The sequence below is a fragment of the Mobula birostris genome, chromosome 24 (assembly GCF_030028105.1).
Source record: "Mobula birostris isolate sMobBir1 chromosome 24, sMobBir1.hap1, whole genome shotgun sequence".
Taxonomy (NCBI): Eukaryota; Metazoa; Chordata; class Chondrichthyes; order Myliobatiformes; family Myliobatidae; genus Mobula; species Mobula birostris.
Genome location: NC_092393.1, coordinates 2,718,077 through 2,740,687, shown reverse-complemented (window position 1 = coordinate 2,740,687; position 22,611 = coordinate 2,718,077). Strand labels below are relative to the sequence as shown.

At 48.7% G+C, this 22,611-nt stretch overlaps 3 protein-coding genes across 5 annotated transcripts in view; 1 reads left to right on the top strand and 2 right to left on the bottom strand.

The window, feature by feature from the left end:
• LOC140187321 (sin3 histone deacetylase corepressor complex component SDS3-like) overlaps positions 1-1,132 on the bottom strand; it is a 28,431-nt gene extending 27,299 nt beyond the window's left edge. Inside the window, exons 1-2 of the mRNA XM_072242498.1 lie at positions 1,053-1,132; positions 343-528 (exon numbers count right to left, since the gene is read on the bottom strand). Coding sequence (XP_072098599.1) covers positions 343-528; positions 1,053-1,132 — 266 coding nt within the window. The remainder of the gene's footprint in view (positions 1-342; positions 529-1,052) is intronic.
• Positions 1-22,611, bottom strand: part of LOC140187433 (medium-chain acyl-CoA ligase ACSF2, mitochondrial-like) — a 174,413-nt gene that overhangs the window by 98,003 nt on the left and 53,799 nt on the right. The gene's annotated exons all lie outside the window — the stretch shown is intronic.
• Positions 3,836-21,965, top strand: chad (chondroadherin). 3 transcript variants are annotated; one of them, XM_072241973.1, is made up of 4 exons: positions 3,836-4,619; positions 14,020-14,183; positions 16,280-16,422; positions 20,441-21,965. In XM_072241973.1, exons 1-3 carry the CDS (start codon positions 3,849-3,851, stop codon positions 16,416-16,418), a joined length of 1,074 nt encoding a protein of 357 aa, XP_072098074.1. In that variant the 5' UTR covers positions 3,836-3,848; the 3' UTR covers positions 16,419-16,422; positions 20,441-21,965. The 3 variants fall into 3 exon arrangements, with proteins under 3 accessions (XP_072098074.1, XP_072098072.1, XP_072098071.1); XM_072241971.1 differs by having other exon boundaries at positions 19,012-21,965; XM_072241970.1 differs by having other exon boundaries at positions 19,009-21,965.

Below are 22,611 nucleotides of genomic sequence, written 5' to 3'. Positions count from 1 at the left end.
CTTCCCCTGGCAGCTCAATCCACCTACATACCACCCTCCGGGTAAAAAGTTGGCCCTTGAGTTCCTATTAAATCTTTACCCTCTCACCTTAAACCTATGCCTCCTGGTTCTTGATTTCCCGACCCTGGGAAAAAGACCAGCTGCATTCCCTATCTGTGCCCCTCATGATTTTATACATCTCTAAGTCTTCTGTGCTTTAAGGAATAGAGTTCTTGTCAGTCCACCACTTCCTTAAGTCCTGGCAACATCTTTGTAAATCATTTCTGTGCTTGTTTCAGTTTAATCACATCTTTCCCTCATTAGGAGAATGAAGGCTACACAATACTCCAAGTGTGGCCTCACTATGTCTTACACAACAGCACCATCACCTCCCGATTCCTGGACTCAACGTCCTGACTTATGAAGGCCAGCACATCAAAAACCTTCTTCACAACCCCGGTAACCAGTGACTTCACTTCCAATAAACTCTGCATTTGTACTTCAAGGTCCCTCTGCTCTGCAACATCCCCTAAGACCTGCAGGATCCTGCTAAACAGAGAACAGAGATATTACACATTGGAACAAACAACTAGTTATGAGGGGTATAGACAGGGTAAACGCAAGCAAGCTTTTTCTACTGAATGGTAGAGACATAGGTTAAGACAGAATATTTCAGGTGAACTTCTTCACTCAGAGGGTGGTGTGAGTGTAGAACGAGCTGTGGAAGTGGGCCCCAATGCCACATTGAAGAGAAGTTTGGATACATAGATGGATGGGAGAGGAATGGAGGGCAATGGTCTGGGTGTGGGTCAACGGGACAAGGCAGAATAACAGTTTGGCAGAGACTAGATGGGTCAAAGGGCCTGTTTCTGTGCTGTACTGCTCTATGACTCTATAACAGCAGAGCTCTGGACAGAACATTTGCCCCAAAACCTTGTGCCAAGTTTGAAAAGCTGAAATAAATTTCTGAAACTAAATATCTTCTAAATGTACTGAAACCCACCTGACAACGACACTCGACCATCAGTGCACTGTGACTGGAACTACTACCGACAGAATGGACTGAAACTCACCTGACAACGACACTCGACCGACAGTGCACTGTGACTGGAACTATTACCAACAGGATGGACTGAAGATACTCTAACAGCATCTTCTGAACTGATCACCTGCACACCCCAAGGTCATGTGCAGCAGATACATGTGAGCATGGCCGCCCGCAGCTTCCCCTCACACAACGCTCTGGTCGGTCTTTGGATGACTGTGCTCGAACTCCCTTTACCTGACTGCGAGAGCACGGTAGCCCGAGTGTCAGCTTCCCCCCAGGTGTCTCTGGTTGGGCAATGTGTGGCCAACATTGCTCCTTCTAAGCTGTGTGGGTGTGCGGCCGCACGGTAACTGAAATGCTCCCCTGCACATGCCTTCGTTACTGCGCAGATGGAATTTTCTTTTATTTATTGTCAATGTTAATGTTTAAAATTCCACAGTTTTCAGGCTGTGTGAAAATCTCCTGCTCAGAACAATGGTTGGTCTGTGCAGTTGTTAAAAAAAAATTAGAGGGAATGCAGGTGGCTAACTGTTGCCACATCAAATAAAGCAGCATAAGATAGATGGACACTTCATTGATGTCAAAGGAAATTATAATGTCACAGTAGCATTACAGTGCACAGATATACAAATATTAGAAGAGAAGAATAAAAAAAAATAGTTATCTCAAACAGTTTAACAGGTGGGGTCATCACTTCCCCAGCTACAGGTTGACTCATTATGGAGCCTAATGGCCGAGGGTAAGAATGACCTCATAGCGCTCATTGGAGCAGCGCAGTTGTCATAATCTATGACTAAAAGTGCTCCTCTGTTCAGCCAAGGTGGCATGCAGAGGGTGAGGAACATTGTCCAGTTTTGGGCCCCATATCTCAGAAGAGATTATGATTATAATTATGAGGACACACAGTCCTCTTTTATTGTTATTTAGTAATGCGTGCATTAAGAAATGATAAAAATGTTTTTCCAGAATGATATCACGAAAACACAAGATGTGGTTATCATTGGAGAGTCCAAGGAAATTCACAAGGATGATTCTGGGAATGAAGGGGTTAACATATGCGGAGCATTTGGCAGCTTTGGGCCTGAACTCACTGGAATTTGGAAGAATGCGAGGGGATCTCACTGAAACCTACTGAATGTTGAAAGGACTAGATAGGGTGGATGTGGAGAGGATACTTCCTACGGTGGGTGTATCCAGAACTAAAGGGCACAACCTCTTTTAGAACAGAGATAAGGAGGAATCTTTTGTGGCCAGAGAGTAGTGAATCTGTGGAATGTTCTGCCACAGACTGCGGTGGAGGACAAGTCCATGCGTATGTTTAAGATGGAAGTTGATTGTTTCCTGATTGATCAGGGCATCAAAGGATATGGTGAGAAGGCAGGTGTATGGGGTTGAGTGGTATCCAGGATCAGCCATGATGGCCTGGCAGAACAGGCTCGATGGGCTGAATGGCCTAATTCTGCTCCTATGTCTTATGGTCTTATACTCCGAAGGACTCAGTCTCCTCGGGAAGTAGAGGCGACCGTGGCCCGTGTGCACAGCCTGCGTCGGTGCTCCATACAGCACATACAGCTGTGGATGCCCGATCATTGAGGGTGATTGATAGGTACCTAATTAGTCAGGGTATCAAGGGATATGGGGAAAAAGCCGGAAATTGGAACTAGATGGGAGAATAGTTTAGGTCACGGTGGAGTGGCAGAGCAGACTCGATGGGCTGAATGGCCTACTTCTGCTCCTGTGTCTTGTGATCTTGTGAAGTCTGTCATTCAGGCGCACTCCTAGGTAGTTGTTGGTCCTCGCCATCAATAGTAACGGGGATCAGTGCAGGCTTAATTTTCCTAAAGTCCATCGCCATCTCCATCTCCTTTGTGTTACTGATGCTGAGCTGCAGATGATTCAGCTTGCAATATTTGACCAAGTCCTCAACCAGGACCCATGACTCCTACCCCTGAGAGGGGCAGAATGACACGCACAATGTGAACAGTACTGTAGGGCATAGTAACCTACTGGCAATCCTTCCCTCCTACACAGCCCATAACCTTTCGTTTTTCTCTTATCCATAAGAGTCTCTGAAATCTCCTCTGCCACTACCTTCTCAGTCTCTGTGTAAATAACCCTACCTCTGACATCCTCCCTAAACTTCCCTCCACTGGCCTTAAAAAGACTTCCTCTGGTATTCGCCATTGCAGCCCCCGGAAAAAACTCTGGCGGTCCTCTATTTCCCCACGCCTGGTATTATCTCCATCAAGTCACCGCTCACCCTCCGCTCCCGCCTCCTTCAAACCTGCCTGATAAAACCTGTCCTGTCATCCAGGCAGCAGCCTGATAGACCTCTGCCAGGTTTCATAACCTTCCTGTAATGAGGCGACCAGAACTGAACGCAACACACCGAGGAATGTTCAGTAACATTTTGAAATGTGGTTTGGAAATAACGATGAAAGGAATATTGGAGAAGGATTGAAATCCAAACCGTTATGTAAGGCTTGAGCTAAGGACCCGAAAATGTGTTTTCAGCGCCCGCGAACTGAACCCTCTGCCAACTCTGCTGGAATGAGGGCAAACACTCCCCCCCTCCCCCGGCCGCTGATTTGGGGACGACTCGCTCACACGTCTCGCAATTGTGGGACGGGACGGGACGGGACGGGACGGGACTTTTACAAATAAAAGACACAAACGCGAGCATCAGGATGGCAAGCATTAGCGAGCAGATCGGGTCAGCCTCCCGCCCAGCCCCAGCAGCGCTCCGCCCCGGCAGCAGGTTATAAGTAAGAGCGGCGTGCTGCGGGGACAGATTGCCTTGCCCGCCCGCCCCAGCAGCACCATGCAGCCGTTGCGCTGGTTGTGCCTCCTGCCGCTCCTGGCCGCGGTGACAGCTGCCCCTCGCTGTCCACCCGGCTGCCACTGCCTCGGTGACCTGCTGCATGTGGTGTGCGAGAACAAGGGGCTGAAGAAGATCCCGCGGGTGCCCAGCAAGGTGCGGCTCCTGAGTCTGCAGCAGAACAACTTCCCGAGGTTGACCGCCGGCGGCTTCAGCCCCTTGAAGAGCCTGGTGTCCCTGCACCTCCAGGACTGCCACATACGGGAGGTGTCGGCCAACGCCTTCCGCGGCCTCAGGAAGCTGGTCTACCTCTACCTGTCCAACAACGAGATCAGCACCGTGCGCCCCGGCGCCTTCCAGGACCTGGTCCAGCTCACCTACCTCTACATGGATCACAACCGCATCAGCGAGCTGGCCAAGGGGCTGCTGAGCCCGCTGAAGAGCCTCTTCCTGCTGCAGCTCAACAACAACCAGATGAGCCAGATCCGGCCCGGCACCTTCGCTGGGGCGCGGGAGCTCCGCTGGCTGCACCTCAGCAACAACGGGCTCTCCTCCATCCCGCCCGGGGCGCTGGACGACGTGGAGAACCTGGCCACGCTTCACCTGGACGGCAACAAGCTGGGCAGCTACCCGACGGCCGCCCTCAGTAAGCTGAGGGTGGTGGAGGAGCTAAAACTCTCCTCCAACCCCATCAGGACCATCCCCGACAACGCCTTCCGCTCCTTCGGCAGATACGTCGAGCGCATCTGGTTGAACAACATGGGGCTGGAGAGGGTAAGTTCACCCGGGCTAACGGGGTGAGAGCGGGAGGGGGGGGGTGTCACGGGCTGGAGAGAGTAATTTCACCCAGGCTAATGGGGTGAGAGCGGGAGGCGGGGGTGTCACGGCTGGAGAGGGTAAGTTCACCCGGGCTAACGGGGGGAGAGCGGGAGGCGGGGCTGGCACGGGCGGAGCGAGGCGGGAGTGTCTCGGGCTGGAGAGGCGGGGGTGTCTCGGGCTGGAGAGGCGGGGGTGTCACGGGCTGGAGAGACGGGGGTGTCACGGGCGGGGCGAGGCGGGGGTGTCACGGGCGGGGCGAGGCGGGGGTGTCACGGGCGGGGCGAGGCGGGGGTGTCACGGGCGGGGCGAGGCGGGGGCTGAAGGTCTCCGACTAGCGATGGAGAGCGTGAATATTAGATTAGATTCAACTTTGTCATTGTGTCGAGAACAGATACAAAGCCAATGAAATGCAATTAGCATCTGACCAGAAATGCAAAGAATAGTGTTATTTACAAAATAACTTCGAATAAAAAAAGTGCTACAGCACACAACTATAAAAGTACTGAGACAGTACAATATGGGTGCAATACTGCTTAGCGCTGTGATGTGGGGTTCAGCAGCGTCACAGCCTCAGGGAAGAAGCTGTTCCTGTGCCTGCTGGTGCGGGAGCGGAGGCTCCTGTAGCGCCTACCGGATGGGAGGAGAGTAAAAAGTCCATGGTTAGGGTGAGATGAATCCCTGCAAATGCTTTTCGCCCTGCCCAGGCAGCGTTTATGGTAGATGTTCTCAATGGTGGGCAATTGGGTGCCGATAATCCGCTGGGCAGTTTTCACCACACGCTGGAGTGCTTTGCGGTCCGATACAGGACAATTGCCATACCACACTGAGATGCAGTTGGTGAGTATGCTCTCAATGGTACAGCAGTAAAAGTCCGTCAGTATCCTGGGACAGAGGTGAGCTTTCTTGATGCTCCGCAGGAAATAATGTGAAGATATTCCTGTTACTGATAACGCTTGGATTGCGGCACCACCGGCGGTAATCTCCCCGCCGTCCCAATCCACAGCAGGCTCTCGCCCGGTTGGGACCACATTTCCCAAAGCGCTGGCGAGCCAATAACTACCCGCCTGGCGATCCCCCAGTCAGGATGTCAATGAAACGGAGGCGTTTGGACACCAATGAAGTTACCGGAAGAAACGAGAAACTTAGTCTGCATTTGGGGTTGGGTTTGTACCGAGCAGCTTGGGGCCTCTGGACTTGTGAACCTCCTCGAGGTGAGGATAGGTGACCTCCCAGTCCTCCAGCCGGCCCGGTCCTTGTCTCTGTGTGCGCAGGATGGCAGCTGCCCAGAGTGGTGTTGAGTGCCTGCTTAACCCGGCCAGCGGGGTTCGTCCAGGTCTGGAGCCGACTGCTGCCGGAACTCAGAAAACCGGTGAAAGATGCCAGAACAAACCTGACGGGGCGTTTGAAAATCAGTGAAGTTTATATGTAGTCTAGTCAGTGTGGAGACAGAACTTGTATCTGCTAGTTCACATTGGCACGCCTAGGCAGCCACGTGATCACTGTTACTTACTGGCCAGAATCTGAGCTTTTTTTTAACAGCATCGGATCCTCTGTGTCCAATTGTTGGCGGTGCCATTGCCATCGGCCCGAAAGGTGATTCTATACAAGCCAGACTGTAAACTGTGTGTTTCTCCTCATTTATCACTATGTTTAAAAGCTAACTAAACAGACACACATTTCTACCAACCAAGAGAAGGGTCTTTCAGAAGACTCCACAGATGAAACTCTTTAAATACAAGACACAATCGCAGGTCTATACAGCTTTGCTAATGTCCACTGGGTTCTTCAACAAGCGAGCCATTGACTGCAGTGTGCGCCTGAAAGAAAGGTCATATTCAGATGTGCTTCTCCGGGAGGTTCTGCCAGGCACCGTCAGTCAGTTTATTTGAAGTCTCCTGGATTTCGTACACCAAGGAAACATACATGTTTTATTTAAGTCTTTATTTTCTGGACGCGGACATCACTGGCAAGGCCAGGATTGTATTGACTATCCCTAACTGCCCTTAGAAGGTGGTAGTGAACTGCCTTCTTGAATCACTGTGGTCATTCTCGAGTAGGAATCATCACCCAGCATTGGATAAAGAGCTCCAGTATTTTGACTATTGACAATACATTTCTAAATCCTTTGTGACCAGAGGGACATCTACAGGAAGCTTCCCCAGTCTTTTCTGCTGGTAGTGGTTGTGGGTCTTGAGAGGTTTGAGGGGGTGTCAGCATCTGAGCTTAAGTGACTGCAGCCGCTGTGCAGAGGTGGTGAGGGAATGGATCTTTGGAGTGACCGATGGGGCACTCTCCCTCCTAGATGTGTCCAGACTCCAGGGCCTTGCTGGACCTGCATTCATCCAGACATTCCATAGCACGCCGGACTTATGCCTTGAAGATAGTGGAAAGACTTCAGGAGAGTCACTTACTCCAGAATCCCCAGCTGCTAATCGCCGTGAATGAAGCTGGAGTGTAGGTAGAAGAGTTCACCTGTGTCCTGTAGATTACCTCCACAGGAGAGGAAATAGATTGAGGAGAGTGTTGTGGAGATGACAGAGCCTTGCATGATCAGTCTGCACAGAGTGGATCTGTCTTGGACCCACTGTCTGCATACCACGCGATGCCCATATATCCCAACACACCAGTGACTTGCTTCTTCTCTGCCTGTGCCTGTGTCTGACTGTAGTCCAGGTCTTGTTGGCTACAGGCAGGGGCTGCTTCATCTTGTCAGACAGCTGCTTAATGTCTGTGTTCACATGTTCAGGACCAGAACTGCACAAAGTTGCTGATGCTGTGGGCCACACTGCCTTGTCTGGATTTGAAGATTACACAGACGCTGTATGGGTTTATTCTCACGCTGTTAGCACCCATTGGGGGTATTTCAGAAAACACGAGGCAAAATATTTCCATCACATACACAGGCTTCAGAAACAGACTGGCTCTACCATTTCCATATTGTACAGTTTAAGAACTGGGTACATTCACATGTGCATACACACCCAACCACACTCACATGTGCACACACACCCACAACCCTGCAGACACACCCACCCACATTTACATATACACACACAACCCTGCAGAAACACACCCACATGTGCACACACAACCCTGCAGACACACACACCCACATTTACATATACACACACAACCCTGCAGACACACACCCACACTCACATGTGCACACACAACCCTGCAGACACACACACCCACACTCACATGTGCACACACAACCCTGAAGACACACAGTCCCACACTCACATGTGCACACAACCCTGCAGACACACACACCCACATTTACATGTGCACACACACCCACATGTGCACACACAACCCTGCAGACACACACACACCCACATTTACATGTGCACACACACCCACATGTGCACACACAACCCTGCAGACACACACCCACACTCACATGTGCACACACAACCCTGAAGACACACAGTCCCACACTCACATGTGCACACACAACCCTGCAGACACACACCCACACTCACATGTGCACACACAACCCACACTCACGTGCACACACAACCCTGCAGACACACACACCCACACTCAGATGTGCACACACACCCACACGTGCACACACAACCCACACTCACATGTGCACACACAACCCTGCAGACACACACACACCCACACTCACATGTGCACACACAACCCTGCAGACACACACACACCCACACTCACATGTGCACACACAACCCTGCAGACACACACACACCCACACTCACATGTGCACACACAACCCTGAAGACACACAGTCCCACACTCACATGTGCACACACAACTCTGCAGACACACACACCCACATTTACATGTGCACACACAACCCACACTCACGTGCACACACAACCCTGCAGACACACACACCCACACTCAGATGTGCACACACACCCACACGTGCACACACAACCCACACTCACATGTGCACACACAACCCTGCAGACACACACACACCCACACTCACATGTGCACACACAACCTTGCAGACACGCACACCCACATTTCCATGTGCACACAACCCTGCAGACACACACACCCACACTCAGATGTGCACACACAACCCTGCAGACACACACACCCACATTTACATGTGCACACACAACCCACACTCACATGTGCACACACACCCCTGTACACCGACTTTTATGTTTGCACACACACACACGTGCACGCACACAGACCCACATGCTCTTCTACTCTTCATATAACGCACACTTTCAATTGACCTGCTCCCCAACCAGCACAATTTCTGGTAGACCTCAAAAGAATCAGCAGACAATAGGAGATGACGCTAATGTTTTCTTATACCAAGCAGGCCTGTGCTGAATTCACAGCCCAGATGTATTTGCTGTTGTTCTAGTTATGACATTGCGAGCTGGTATAATTAAAGTGATCTTGATACCACTGGACTAGATTAAGGACACAACCGATTACATTTAAGATCACCATGACCTGTGCTAAGGATGGACAATCCAGCCACCTCAGGAAATAAAGTACCTCCCTAGTAATGAATCTATTGCAGTATTGCAGTATGGTCTGGGCTTAAGTCTCTGGAACATGAACCCATGACTTTCCAGCTCAGAGACAGTAGTGCAATGGTGATAGAACTGTTGCACACAGGTGACTATCACATCTCTGTAAAGCCAGTGTTCTCCAGTCTATGAACAGTTAGTTATACAGTACCGATCCTTCACAGTTTTCCCTGAGTTCAGACCAGTTTCTCTAGGAACGGCATCACAGATTCAGCAGAAGTCAGTTGCCATCCGAACCATTCCCTGCCCCTCACCTAGAGTGCCTCTGGCACCTCCAGTGGTGTGCGAGTAGCCAACCCCAACACTGGTGCAAGCTTCTGGCTGCTGGCAAAGGCCAGCTTGTTCACGGACTGCCCTCTGCAAAGTCCTGTCCCTCCTCCCGCCTTCCCCAGCACAAACCCGGTTAAAGGGACATTGGATCTGGAATAGGGCTGCACCTGGCCTGTCCTCACACCTTTCTTGAATAAGTACCAGGATCCTTTGGAAATTTTCACATGTGCAGAGATGGAAAAATCCCAGGCAGCTTCCAGACGAGGGTTATGGACAGAGAAATAGCAGCTCCCTGCTGCCACATGCTGTCCAGCTTGAGTCTACAAGATCGACAGTGAGACAAGCAGCAGCCACAGCCAAGACTGAAAACAGTGACAAAATTGTTTTCAGGGTTTGCCAAGGAAGGCACCGAGGTCTTTAACACTGCATAAGGTCACCTGGAATATTTTCTCCAGCTTGAATATGCCAAGGAGGAATTGCAGAGGCTTAGGCTGTTTACACGAGGGCTCTCTGCAGCTCTGGCAGAGCTGGGCTGTCCCTATCTACTCCCTGGATGGAACGTGGAGACCTGGCACAGATCAGCTCCTGCCCTGGTCCAAACCAGCACGGGCCAGCCTGGAAAGGACATTCCGCTCTGAAGCTGATCCTCTACAGAAGAACACCATCACATCGACAAGCTGTCATGTCTGACCCACAGGTTTTGGCCTGTTGGTACAAGGGATGAAGCCCTTACAGGTCCCTCACCCCTCCCAGGGGGTCCAAGCCACAGTATGCAGCAAACAATGACTGTTCCTTCAGTTTTCCCCGTGATTCTGTGCTGCCACCTTCACTGTTAGACTGTAATGGGGTGGCATGCGTGTCTCTGATACGTGACGACAGTGGAGGTTCACTGTGAGTGAGTCACAACGTGGGGGAGGCGGTCATCGTGCGTGCAGCTGCTGTGGGGAGTTCAAGATGTAGCAGATGGCGGGGGGGGGTCACCATATTTGTGACAGATGTGGGGTGGGGCCTTGCACATGACCAGCATGGGGGTTCACCATATTTCAAAACATGGGGGTTGTTCACAGGTGGTGGGTGGGGGCTGTTCACACTGTGACTGGACTGAAGCACAACGTCCTGTGACACTCGGGAGGCGAGACTGCACTGCTGACAGTTGGCTTGCGGCCAGCTACTCAGTCGAGGTACTATCCGGTCAAGCCTTGCTGTTTATTCTGTGTTCGTCTCACTGAGCCAAAGACTCTCCACAGTTCCGAGAGGATGTGAAATAGTCCAATTCAAACTGAGCATCTGAATGGGTTCATTTGTCCATGTTCCCTGCTTTACTCTGATGACAGCTGCGACCTTGTTCAGTATCCGACCACTGTCTGCTGACAGTTTGGAGATTGACCCATATCCGATAAACCGCGTGTGTGTACGTACCTGTGGGGTGTGTGTGTGTGTGTGTGTGTGTGTGTGTGTGTGTATGCGTGTGTGTCAATGCATCTGTGTGCATCTGTGTACGTGTGTGTCTATGCATCTGTGTGCGTGTGTGGGTATCTGTGTGTGTATATCTATGCATGTGTGTGCACAAGTGTGTGTGATTCTCTGTGTGCGTGTGTCTATGCATCTGTGTGTGTGTGTACATCTGTGCGTGTGCGCGCGAGTGTGTGTGTGTGTGTGTGTGTGTGTGTGTGTGTATATATGTGTGTGTGCACACACACGTGTCTGCTCTGTGGCGATCAGACTGTCCTCAGGTACAGCCCAGCTTGTTGATGTGGTTGTCACCCTGCTGTTAATTTTCAATCCTCCCCCCCACCGCCCCCATGACTTGGAGCTTGGAAGTGGGAAACTTTCTGTCCTACACACCATCTCTTTTGACTCACTGCTTCTTAAATCCATGTTAAATGCATCCCACCCACACATTTACTGCTCCATCAGCATCTGATCAGAACCCCAGTTCTTCAGCAATAAACATTCATCAACATGCAGCTCAAACTTCAGTTCTTCCATAAGGTGGTAAGACAGAGCAGTAGAATTCAGCCATTCAGCCCGTCAAGTCTGCTCCGCCATTCCATCCTGGCTGATTTATTAACCCTCTCAACCCCATTCTCCTGCCTTCTCTCTATAACCTTTGATGCCCTGACTAATCAAGAACCTATCACCCTCCACTTTAAATATATCCAATGTTTTGGCCTGCAGAGCCATCTCTGGTAATGAGTTCCACAGATTTATTACCCGAAAGAAGTTTATCCTCACCTCCATTCTAAGTGGATGTCGCTCTATGCTGAGACATTGCCCCCAGTATGAGACTCCTCCATTATAGGAAACCCACTCTCTCTGGGCATTGCAATATTCAATTGATTTTAATGAGATTCCCCCCTCATTCTTCCAAACTCCAGTGAGTACAAGCATAGATCCAACAAATGCTCTTCGTGTGTTAACTCTTTCATTCCTGGGATCATTTTTATCAACCTCCTCTGGACCCTCTCCAAATCCAACACATCATTCTTGGATAAGGAGCCCAAAACTGCTCACAATACCCCAAGTGCGATCTGACCAATGCCTTATAAAGTTCCAGTATTACATCTTTGCTTTTTATTTCTAAACCTCTTGAAATGAAGACTAACATTGCATTTGCCTTCCTACCACAGACTCAACTGCAAGGTTAACCTTTAGGGAGCGTGCACAAGGGCACCCTTTGTACCTCCGATATTTGAATTTTCTCCCCATTTAGAAAACAGTCAATGCTTTTATTCCTTCCAACAAACTTGCCTCCAGTTACCCTGAAAACTCATTTTGAATAAACTCCAACATCTTTCCAACCACTGAAGTCAGGCGAACTGGCCCAAAATTTCCTTTCTTCTGCTTCCTTCCCTTCATTACTCTCCCCATACCCTACCACCGAGGGAGGGGTCCGTACCCACTCTCCCTACCACCAAGGGAGGGGTCTGTACCTACTGTCCCTACCACCGAGGGAGGGGTCTGTACCCACTCTCCCTACCACCGAGGGCCCTGTACCAACTCTCCCTACCACCGAGGGAGGGGCCTGTACCCACTCTCCCTACCACCGAGGGAGGGGCCTGTACCCACTCTCCCTACCACCGAGGGAGGGGTCCATACCTACAATCCCTATCACCGAGGGAGGGGTCCGTACCTACAATCCCTACCACCGAGGGAGGGGTCCATACCTACTCTCCCTACCACCAAGGGAGGGGTCCATACCTACTCTCCCTACCACCGAGGGAGGGGTCCATACCTACAATCCCTACCACCAAGGGAGGGGTCCGTACCTACAATCCCTATCACCAAGGGAGGGGTCCATACCTACTCTCCCTACCACCGAGGGAGGGGTCTGTACCTACTCTCCCTACCACTGAGGGAGGGGAGGGGTCTGTACCCACTCTCCCTACCACCGAGGGAGGGGCCTGTACCCACTCTCCCTACCACTGAGGGATGGATCTGTACCTACAATCCCTACCACTGAGACTCACAGTCACTCTAGCATTTCTTGACTAAAACTTCCGATTGTTCGAACTCTCTGAATCTCTCGATCTCTCTTTCTTCATTTAAATTTGTTTTTCAGAGAATATCCATTAATATTTCCGTGTACAGTCTGGCAGCAGAATCTCCTGCACAATGCTCCTTTGATATTTTATTGTGCCAAACGCACAACACAAACGCTAGGTGATGCTCTTCAAGATTGGATAAAACATATTATCAAAGTAAATACCTGACACCACATACAACCGTGATTCATTTTCTTGCAGGCATAAAAAACAAATTCATTATCGAATAATAACCCAACAGAATCAATGAATGTCCGCTCCAACTTGGGCGTTGAACCAGAGTTCAAGAACAAAAAGAAACAAACAATAACGGCAAATAAGGAATAAATATCATGAAAATGAAATGAAGAGTCCTTGAAAGTGAGCTCAGAGGTTATGGGAACCTTTCGATGATGGATATCCCCTTTGGTTCAAGAGCCTGATGGTTGAGGGGTAATAACTATTCCTGAACTTGGTGATGTGTGTCTTGAGGCTCCTGTGCCTTCTGAGAAGAGAGCACGTCCTGGCTGGTGGGTCCCTGATGATGAATGCTGCTTTGCTGTGACAATGATTGTGTCATCGTGTTCAGTGGAGGCGAGGGTTCACTCATTGCCCCTTTGTCTTTAACTCTGTGTTGTGCTCATCCCTGGACCTTTGCTGTTTGCCTCTTGCCTGTGTGCAGGTATGAGGAGGACAGTTGGTGACCGAATTTACTGAAACGCAGTCTGGGCATGGAGCACCAGCTACTCCTTACATCAGTATAACAATTGTCTAATGCGTTGGAACCTCTGCTGCTACAGGTTATACGTTGATGCAAATTGGGCAGGGTTGTTTTTCCAAACAATCCTTATTGAAGTCCCCAGCTAATGATTTGAAATACAACAGGATGGACTGTTTCTTGTTTGGAGATAATTTATCAGTGAGGGTTAAAATTAGACTGTTTTTTTTTCTTTTCAAGCTATTTGATTTAATTGAGGCATTTCTAGGTAAAGCTGCAGGATTACAGACGATTCATTTAGCTATTCGGTTTAGTTTTCAGATGGAGCTTTCAACGGTGTCACTGCCCTCTCAGCTCTCCACCTGAATGACAACAAATTACAGTCTCTGCCTCAAAGCCTCACCTTTACCAAGATGAAGAACATCACCCTGTCCGACAATCGATGGGACTGCGCGTGCTCGCTGGCTGCACTCCGAAGGTAGCGGATTTCTCAAACCCAGTTCCAAATCTTTCCTCTAACGCATTTTACACAGTTGGACCTAAACCTGTCACATTGGTCCAGATCAATTCTGCTTTTCTTTAAAGAGCAGGCTTAACCACCATGCTTACTATCCACCATACTTGTTTGGTCATTGGTGTCTAACCCACTGCTTGCCTTTGGACTTTGCATGCCACCTGATCCAAGGCTCCTTCCACAGTTCCTTTGCTTAACCCTTGTTTCTCAGAAAAAAAGAGTGTCTCGAACTAAAGCTGAGTGATGGCTACTGAACTTCCCTTTATTTACTCTCTCGCCTCTGCCACTTGCCCTAGCTCCCTCACTACTGCCACATCTCCAGCTTCGGTTTGTATGTGTGATGCTTGGCAATCCATCTGCCACCTCGAGGTTCAGACACTTGAGATGCATTAGGCTTTGACTGAGTTACTTAAAACCAGAGACAGAGAGGCACTGATCCCAATGGAGGAGGTCCAGGGGATAAAAAATACAGGCAATATAGGAGAAAGTGGCCTTGGGTGCTATTTGTGTAGAGTTTGCATGTTCTTCCTGTGACTCTGACTTCGTTTCCTCCCACATCCTACAGACATGTCATTGGTAGGTTAACCAGCTGAAATAAGTTATCCTTGGCAGTGGAGAATTGGGAAGGAGTGGTGAGGGAGGTTTATGTAGTAGCTGGATACTTGATGGTTAGCATAGGTAGAGGACTGTTGCTGTGTTGTGTGAAGCCACAAGTGGTTAGGGTCTGGGAGATAGTGTCAGAGGGAACAGTGGAAGCAGGTAGAATTATAGTGTTCAGGTGGGTACTGGATAAGGTACAGGGTCAAGTTGAGAGGACATCTAGTTGGATTGCACAGATTTGATGGGCTGAACGACCTCCTCCCGTACATTGACTCTTCTGTGATTTGAAATGGAATAAAAATGTTGACAATTTTCTAAATGGGGAGAACATTCAGAAATCGGAAATGCCAAAGGACCCGAAAGCCTGAGTGCTAGATTTCCTAAGGATTAACTTGTAGGTTGTGTTGGTAGTAAAGAAGTCAAGTGCAATGTTAGCATTCATTTTGAGAGGACTAGAGTATAAAAACAATGCTGTAATGTGGAGACTTTAGAAAACGTGTTTAGAGTATTATGAGAAGTCTTGCGCCCCATATCTAAGAAAAGACATGCTGGCTTTGGAGAGGGTCCAGTGGAAGTTTAAGTGAATGATCCTGGGATTGAATGGAATACTGTACGAGGAACTACAGTTTGATGGCTCTGGGACTGTATTTGTTGAAGTGTAGAAGAATGAGGGGAGATCTCATTGGAACCTACTAAATATCTAAAGACTTAAATAGAGGGAGTTTCCTATTGGAGAATTTAGAAACAGAGGGCACAACCTCAGAATAGAGGGACATCCATTTAGAATAGAGATGAGGAAGATTTTCTTTAGCCTGAGGTTGCTGACTGTGAAATTCAATGCCACAGACGGCTGTGAAGGCCAAATCATTAAGTATATTTCAAGAAGCTAGATTCTTGAATTACTGAGACTATCAAAGGGCAGCATGGTAGCGTAGTGGTTAGCACAACGGTTTACGGTACAGGCGACTGGGGTTCAATTCCCACCACTGCCTGTAAGGAGTTTGTACATTCCACCCATGACGGTGTGGGTTTCCTCCCTCAGTCCAAAGACTGTAGTAGGTTAAATGATGATTATAAATTTCCTGGGCAGTACGGCTGTAAGAGCCTATTCTGTACTATATCTCATTAAACAATGGTAATGAGGAGGAGACAGGAGAATGGGTTGAGAGGGAAATCAAATCATTGGGCTAATTTGGCCTCAGTGTCTTACTGTCTGGATTAGTGGGCAGAGCACTGAGGGGAACTCCCTCCCCTTATCTGAAGTAGTGCCTTGTGTTGCTCTATATCACACCTCAATGGAGCATGGACCCTGAGGTGTTCTCACTTGGTGCTAGCCTCTGACTTAAGTGCACTCAGGAAATGAAAGGCAAGGTTTCCGAGGTGTAGGTGCAGCCAGATTGCTCTCAACCCTTCACCAAAGGACTGACCTCTAATCATCTGCTGTTTCCTCCCGGGCCTAGATGGATGGACACCAGCAGGAACCGGCCAGAGGGAACCTGTGCTTCTCCCAGCCAGTTCCGGGGTCAGCAGATCCGGGAAACTGCTGCCTTCCAGACCTGTAAAGCACGCGCAAAACGCAACAGAAAGTCTCCGCTCTGAGCAGGTACGTGCAGAATGGGGATAGAGAAAGTCCTGCAGCTGGCCAGGACAATTCTGCTTTCAGCCAGAGGGGTTGTCAGGGCTCTGACTCAGTAAGTTGTGTCCAAAGAGAGGGTGGCACACCCTCCTCAGTGTAGGGTTTCATTCGCTGCTGCACACTCCTTCTGTCCCTTCCACATGCACATGGTCCGGCACTGGGCAGCGAAGGAGCAAAAGAGTCGTGCGGCACTGAAATTGTCACAGAGCACAAAATTCTAGCCCTGAGTATAGGTGTTGGGACATGATGTGATCGTCATTGGTAAGGCCACACTTGGACTATACCGTACAGTTTTGGTCACTGTTCTATAGGAAAAGGGGTTAAATCAGAAAGCATGCCGGGGGGTTTACAAGGAAGTCGCCAGGACTCAAGGGCAAGAGGTTGGCCGTGCTGGCACTCAGTGCTTGGGGTGCAGGGGATTGACAGCTGACCTGACAGAGATGTGTTTAATCATAAGGGACATAAATAAAGTCACTGCACACACTCTTTTTCCCAGGCATGGGGAAATCAAGGGATAGAGGACAGCTGCCTAATGTGAGAGGGGAGAGATTTAATAGGAAGCTTTTTCATTCGGAGGGTGGTCAGGATATGGAACGAGATGCCAGAGGAAGTGGTTTAGAGAGGCACATTAACATTTAAAAGGTATTTGACAGGTACATGTTTAGGAAAGGTTTAGATAAAGGAATGTATACCAAGCATGAGCGATGGGAGTAGCTTAGATGGGCATCTTGGTTGGCGTGGAACGGTTGAGCTGAGCAGCCCCTATCCCTCCCCTAACTATCCTCACCAACTCCCCCTTGGTGTGAACTCCCAAATATCTGAGTGAATTCTTTACTCTGTTGTGCCCTTTCTCTCTCTTATAGAGTCATGGTCATAGATCCGTACAGGCCCTTCGGCCCAACTAATCCTGGAGCATCGAACAGTAGAGCGCAGGAACAGGCCATTTGTCCCACAATGTTGTGCCAAAACAGATAAAAAAGCACATCAGAAACACAAAAACACTAATTTCTCCTACCTACACAATGTTCATATCCCTCCATCTCCCTGACATCCATGTACCTATCCAAATGTCTCTTAAAAGTCTTTAACATATTTGCCTCTACCACCATAACAGTCAGTGCATTCCGGGCATCCATCACTCTCTGAGTAAAAGAACATACCCCCCACATTCCTCCTTGAACCTACCCCCTCTTACCTTCAACGCAAGCCCTCTGGTGTTAGACAGATAATCCCTGTCCACTCTGTCTATACCTCTCATAATCTCATAAACCTCGGTCAGATCTCCCCTCAACCTTCGGCACTCCAGAGTGCATAACCTTTAAACCAGGCAGCACCCTGGTGAACCTCTTCTGCACCCTCTCCAAAGCCTCAGCGTCCTTCCTACAGTGAGGCAAGCAGAACTGCATGCAATGCTCCAGATGTGGCCAAACCAGAGTTTTGTAAAGTTGCAACATAACCACCTGACCTTTGAACTCAATACCTTGACTAATAAAGCAAGCATTCCACAAGCCTTCTTAATCATCTTATCGACCTGTGTAGCCATACCGAACTCCACCAATTACAGATCTCCATCTCTGATAAACCCCTTCAACCACTACCCTCTGATTTCTATGTGCAAGCCAGTTCAGAATCCAAACAGCCAATTCGTCACGGACCCCATGCACCAGAATCTTCTGGATTAGCCTCCTATGAGGATCTTTGCCAAAAGCCTTATTAAAACCCATGTAGACAACATCCACTACCGCACCCTCATCAATCTTTCTCGTCACCTTGTCAAGAAATTCAATCAAGTTGGTAAGACACAACCTGCCACACACAAAGCCATGCTGGCTCTTCCTAATTAGGGTATGGGTTTCCAATTGCTTGTATATCCTATCCCTATGAATTTTTTCCAGCAATTTCCCTACAATTGACATGAACTCTCCAGCCTATAGTTCCCAGGATTTTCCCTTGCTCCCTAAAGGTACAATATTAGCCATTCACCAGTCCTCCAGCACCTTGCCTACGGCTAGAGAGGCCAGAAAGGTACTGGAGATGGGCCCAAGCTCACCAAGGTGCCTGAATCAACCTCATTTGCACATCTAGTTAACATCTCTCTAAATCTTTCATATCTATGTACTTGACCAAATGCCTTTTAACACTGTGTGACAAAGTCGTCCCTCAACTCTCCTCGAAAGCTTTCCCATTTCACCATAAACCTATGCCCTCCAGTTTTATACTTTCTGCCCTGGGAAAAAGATTGTGATTATCCATCTAATTTATTCGGGGGTTAGTTGTGATAAATCTAATTTATGTCCCTCATGAATTTTACCCTCTCTAAGGTCATCCATCAGCCTCCAGGAATCCTCGTCCAAACTAGCAGAGGAGACACCTATTGGACTGTGTTTGAGCTACCTATATATCCCCAATGCTGGAGGCCCTTCAATGGGCCTTGGGATGGAGAGCAAGCAGGGGAGGGGTTGAAATTTTAATGTTGCACCTTTTAAGAGAGTGGGAGGTTAGAGTAACTGCTACCTACACACCCTAGCTTTCTGACACCTCTTGTTTTTCCAGTAGGTAATGGGGACGTCCGTCCTGGAGACTGGCTCCTCCACCAACCATTGCCAACTGCTGACTCCTCACAGCCAATTCCCACGCACACAGAAGGAATTTCTCAGTTACCCTTGTGAATCAGCTACTAAATTCCTTGTAACTTTGAAGAGCATATAATGGATTGCAGCTTCAGCTCAGTGAAACCTCCTCACTGTCCATGTGTGTGTGTCCCTCAACAGACTCGGCGCTTACAGACAGGAATGGAAACCAAGCAGATGACACAAATGGGGCAAATAGTCTTCTAGCTCGAAGCATCCTTTTGATTAGATACACACAGGCTTTCGTCTAACTATACATATTTATGTATACATACATGTAGGACATTCCTCAGTCAAGATTGTCTTTCTCCTCCCACCATCCCTGCCACGTCAGTCAATCTTCTATCAGACGCTTCGACAAAAGTCATACTTTGGATAATGAACCCTCCCAGTCCCAAACTCAGCTCTCTCACCTAACAGTACAGTCTCCCGTTTTTACAAACCCTGCCAGTGCTCCCGTCTTATTTCAGTCTGCCTGCTTTCTTCACCCTTAAACATGTTGTCACATTCAGTCACACGTCTGTGTAGGGAAAAATTGTTCCAACTGCCCTCCATACCAAATTAACTTGGGTCCTATGAAAACTCCCTCTACTCTAAGGGCTCCCCTTGTTAGAAGAACCAAAATGTTGGATTTGCAAACTGTTTATGATCTCTATAAAGATATCAAATATAACGGGCAAGAACACGAAGGCCTTGAGGCCTGTACTAATGCAGCAACCAGATTGCAATATTATCTCTACTCCTAGTTGGGACTTATACAGTGAAAGAGTAAGGGGGAAGGACAGACTTCAGGGAGGCATTGTGTGTGCAGACAGGCAGAGTCGGGTGGCCCTGGAGAGATCTTGCACAAAATGAATCCACAGAGCTTGCAGAACACATTCACACGGCACAAAAGTACTTTCTGTTGGCACAGTCCTCCCCGTGGACCAGAGGCAGAGATTCAATCCTTGCACTGAGAGTCAGGGCTCCCGCCAACCTTTCATTTTGCAGATTGTATGGAATGACAAGATTCTTGCAAGGCCTCAGGTAGTACATGCTGGGTTCTGTAGTGCTCACTTAGAAATCTAATCAACAAGCCTAGCAAGCGTGGGATAGAGTCAAATATGTCTGCTCCCAGTAATGCACACTGGACCCAAAGATCCACTCCAGACTGTCCAGATTGCACAGTCGCCTTCTTGAACCTCTGAGCCCTTGGTTATTTCCAGACACTGTACAATGCCTAGAGCTGTGAGTCTCTCCACTTGGAGAGAGCTATCACATTCATCTCCCTTCAACAACGTATCTCTGGACCCTGACTGTATCGTCCCAGCACACTCACACGTTATTACCTAATGAGCTCATTTTATTGGTTACAGGCACCCAGACAGATATGGCTTGGGCTGATCCTTGTCTGAATTATCTTTGAATGAGGAAAGAGGAGGTGGTTTACAGCAATGCAACTTCTGCTATTCATCACTTTGTTCTTATTTGTCTTGAGTGGAATTATCGGTCTGGAGGGCTGGAAAGTCTACGTCACAGCATCAGACACCAAGCACTGAGAGCAGAAGCTCTTCCAAACCGCCAAGTCAAATTGTTAGAACCTGACCTTAAAATACATTATCGAATTCATAGTTCAATCATGTCTCATGGGTCTTCAGACTGAGTAACATCAATTCACTTACAGCTTTTTAAAACGTCTTTCTTTCCAACTTCATTGAGAAATCTCACTTGTGGGGAAACCAGAAGACCCCAGAAGCACTGTGGAGACATCTACAGCCGTGGCAAGCATGTGAGACATGTCCCCATTTTGCTCAAATCATGCGTATCAATGAAACCTATTATCAGAACACACGATAGGTCTGTAGCTTGTGTGTCTGTGCTGCCCACTGTAACCCTCAGCTCCACCTAGACAGTGAAGTCTCATTCATCATTGTGGAAGCTTTCCTTCAGAATGAGTGGGGCAGGGTGGTAGAGAAAATCAGTCTGCTGGTGGTGATGGAACTGAATGTACTGTCCATACACACTTGGTTTGGTGTGGCATGGCCAAGGAAGGCAGGCTTTCAAAGTGAAAAGTAATGGCAGAGGCATCCCACCTTCTAGAAGCTTCCACCACGAGTGTAACAGGTGTGTTAGAACATCCCCAACACTGAGGCCCCCTCAGGTCACACACATCCCCCGAATGAGGACCTGCAGCATATAGGTTTGTTGTTGGCGGGTGAAAATCCTGAAAACCCCAGATATATCAGTACCACGGGCTATATCGATCACGACGAGGACTGCAGTGGTTCAAGAAGGTAGCTCCCCAGCACGTCCTGGCAGATACATCAAATCTGCCTTTCACAGCGATACCAGTGTCTGAAGAGCAGCTAAGTGAGCACTAGTGACACTGAACCCCCAGATACGGCCTCCAATATTATTCCAAGCTAAGTCTGCATTGCAGTGTATAACAGCGAAATGCACCCTAGGTGCCCTAGCTCTCTCCAGTACAACCTCCCCTCTTACCATGGAGGACGGGCATGCACGTTTCTGTGAGCCTGCTATCAATCAGAGTCTTTACCGTAATCTCACTGTTAGACACCGAGCAAAATTAAGGCAATTTGTAAATTTAAAATGTAACTTTTTTTCAAAAACAGTCAGTAGCTAGGGAAGTGTCATGGAGAAGCAGAGAGGTGATTGTTTTCTGACGTGTCAAGTGCTGTGAGGGACTGCTGCAGTAAGCTGAAGCCACTGTATATAAAGTGTATACATTAAGTAGAACCTGGTGCAGGTCACTCTTAACGAGGCCCATATGACATTGTGGGTCTTAAAATGTCTTCTGCCGCCAAGCTGACATTCTCGTTCCAGTAAGTATGAATTGCTGAGCAACTCTTCTGCACTTTACTTGCTACAAGTCTATCAATAAAAACTATTTTCATATCATTCAAAGGCAACCTTTCGTTATTTGCCAACTTGCAAGAGATTCTGCAGATGCTGGAAATCTTGAGCAACAGACAAAATGCTGGAGGAACTCGGTGGGTCAGGCAGCATTTACAGACAGGATCAAAACAATCAGCCTTTTGTCCTGATCAAGTCCTGGCGAACAGTTTCAACCCAAAATGGTGATGTTATTTCCCTCCACAGATGTTGCCAGACCCAGCGGTTTGTGTGTGTGTGTGTGTGTGTGTGTGACTTATGCTGCCACCTCTCTGAACTGAAGAATTAACCCCCACCAGGACGCGCCCTGGGACAGCAGTAGCTGTGCTCAGCTTCGCAGACGCGGTGGGGGGCAGAGGAATGAGGCCTCGGGGTCCAGTCTCACACCCACCTTCCAGCCATGGCTAACAAGAGAAAATCTGCAGATGCTGGAAAGCCAAGCAACACACACAAAATGCTGGAGGAGCTCAGTGGGCCAGACAGCATTTTGTGTGTTTTCCAGCTATGGCTTCTGGCTGAGGTCAGTTACAAGGTTTGAACCTCCCGTTCCCTGCAGGGGGACTGGCCTGGTGTGGCCGGTTCACACACAGACGTGTCATTCTCTCTGTTACAGAGAGCTCACCGACAGTCTGCT

Bases quoted from the DNA above. Each gene is read 5' to 3' on its own strand.
- chad (XM_072241973.1), top strand. From the start codon at position 3,849: ATGCAGCCGTTGCGCTGGTTGTGCCTCCTGCCGCTCCTGGCCGCGGTG. The intron at 4,620-14,019 runs GTAAGTTCACCC...TATTCGGTTTAG, and splicing joins ACAACATGGGGCTGGAGAGG to TTTTCAGATGGAGCTTTCAA. The intron at 14,184-16,279 runs GTAGCGGATTTC...TCCCGGGCCTAG, and splicing joins TCGCTGGCTGCACTCCGAAG to ATGGATGGACACCAGCAGGA.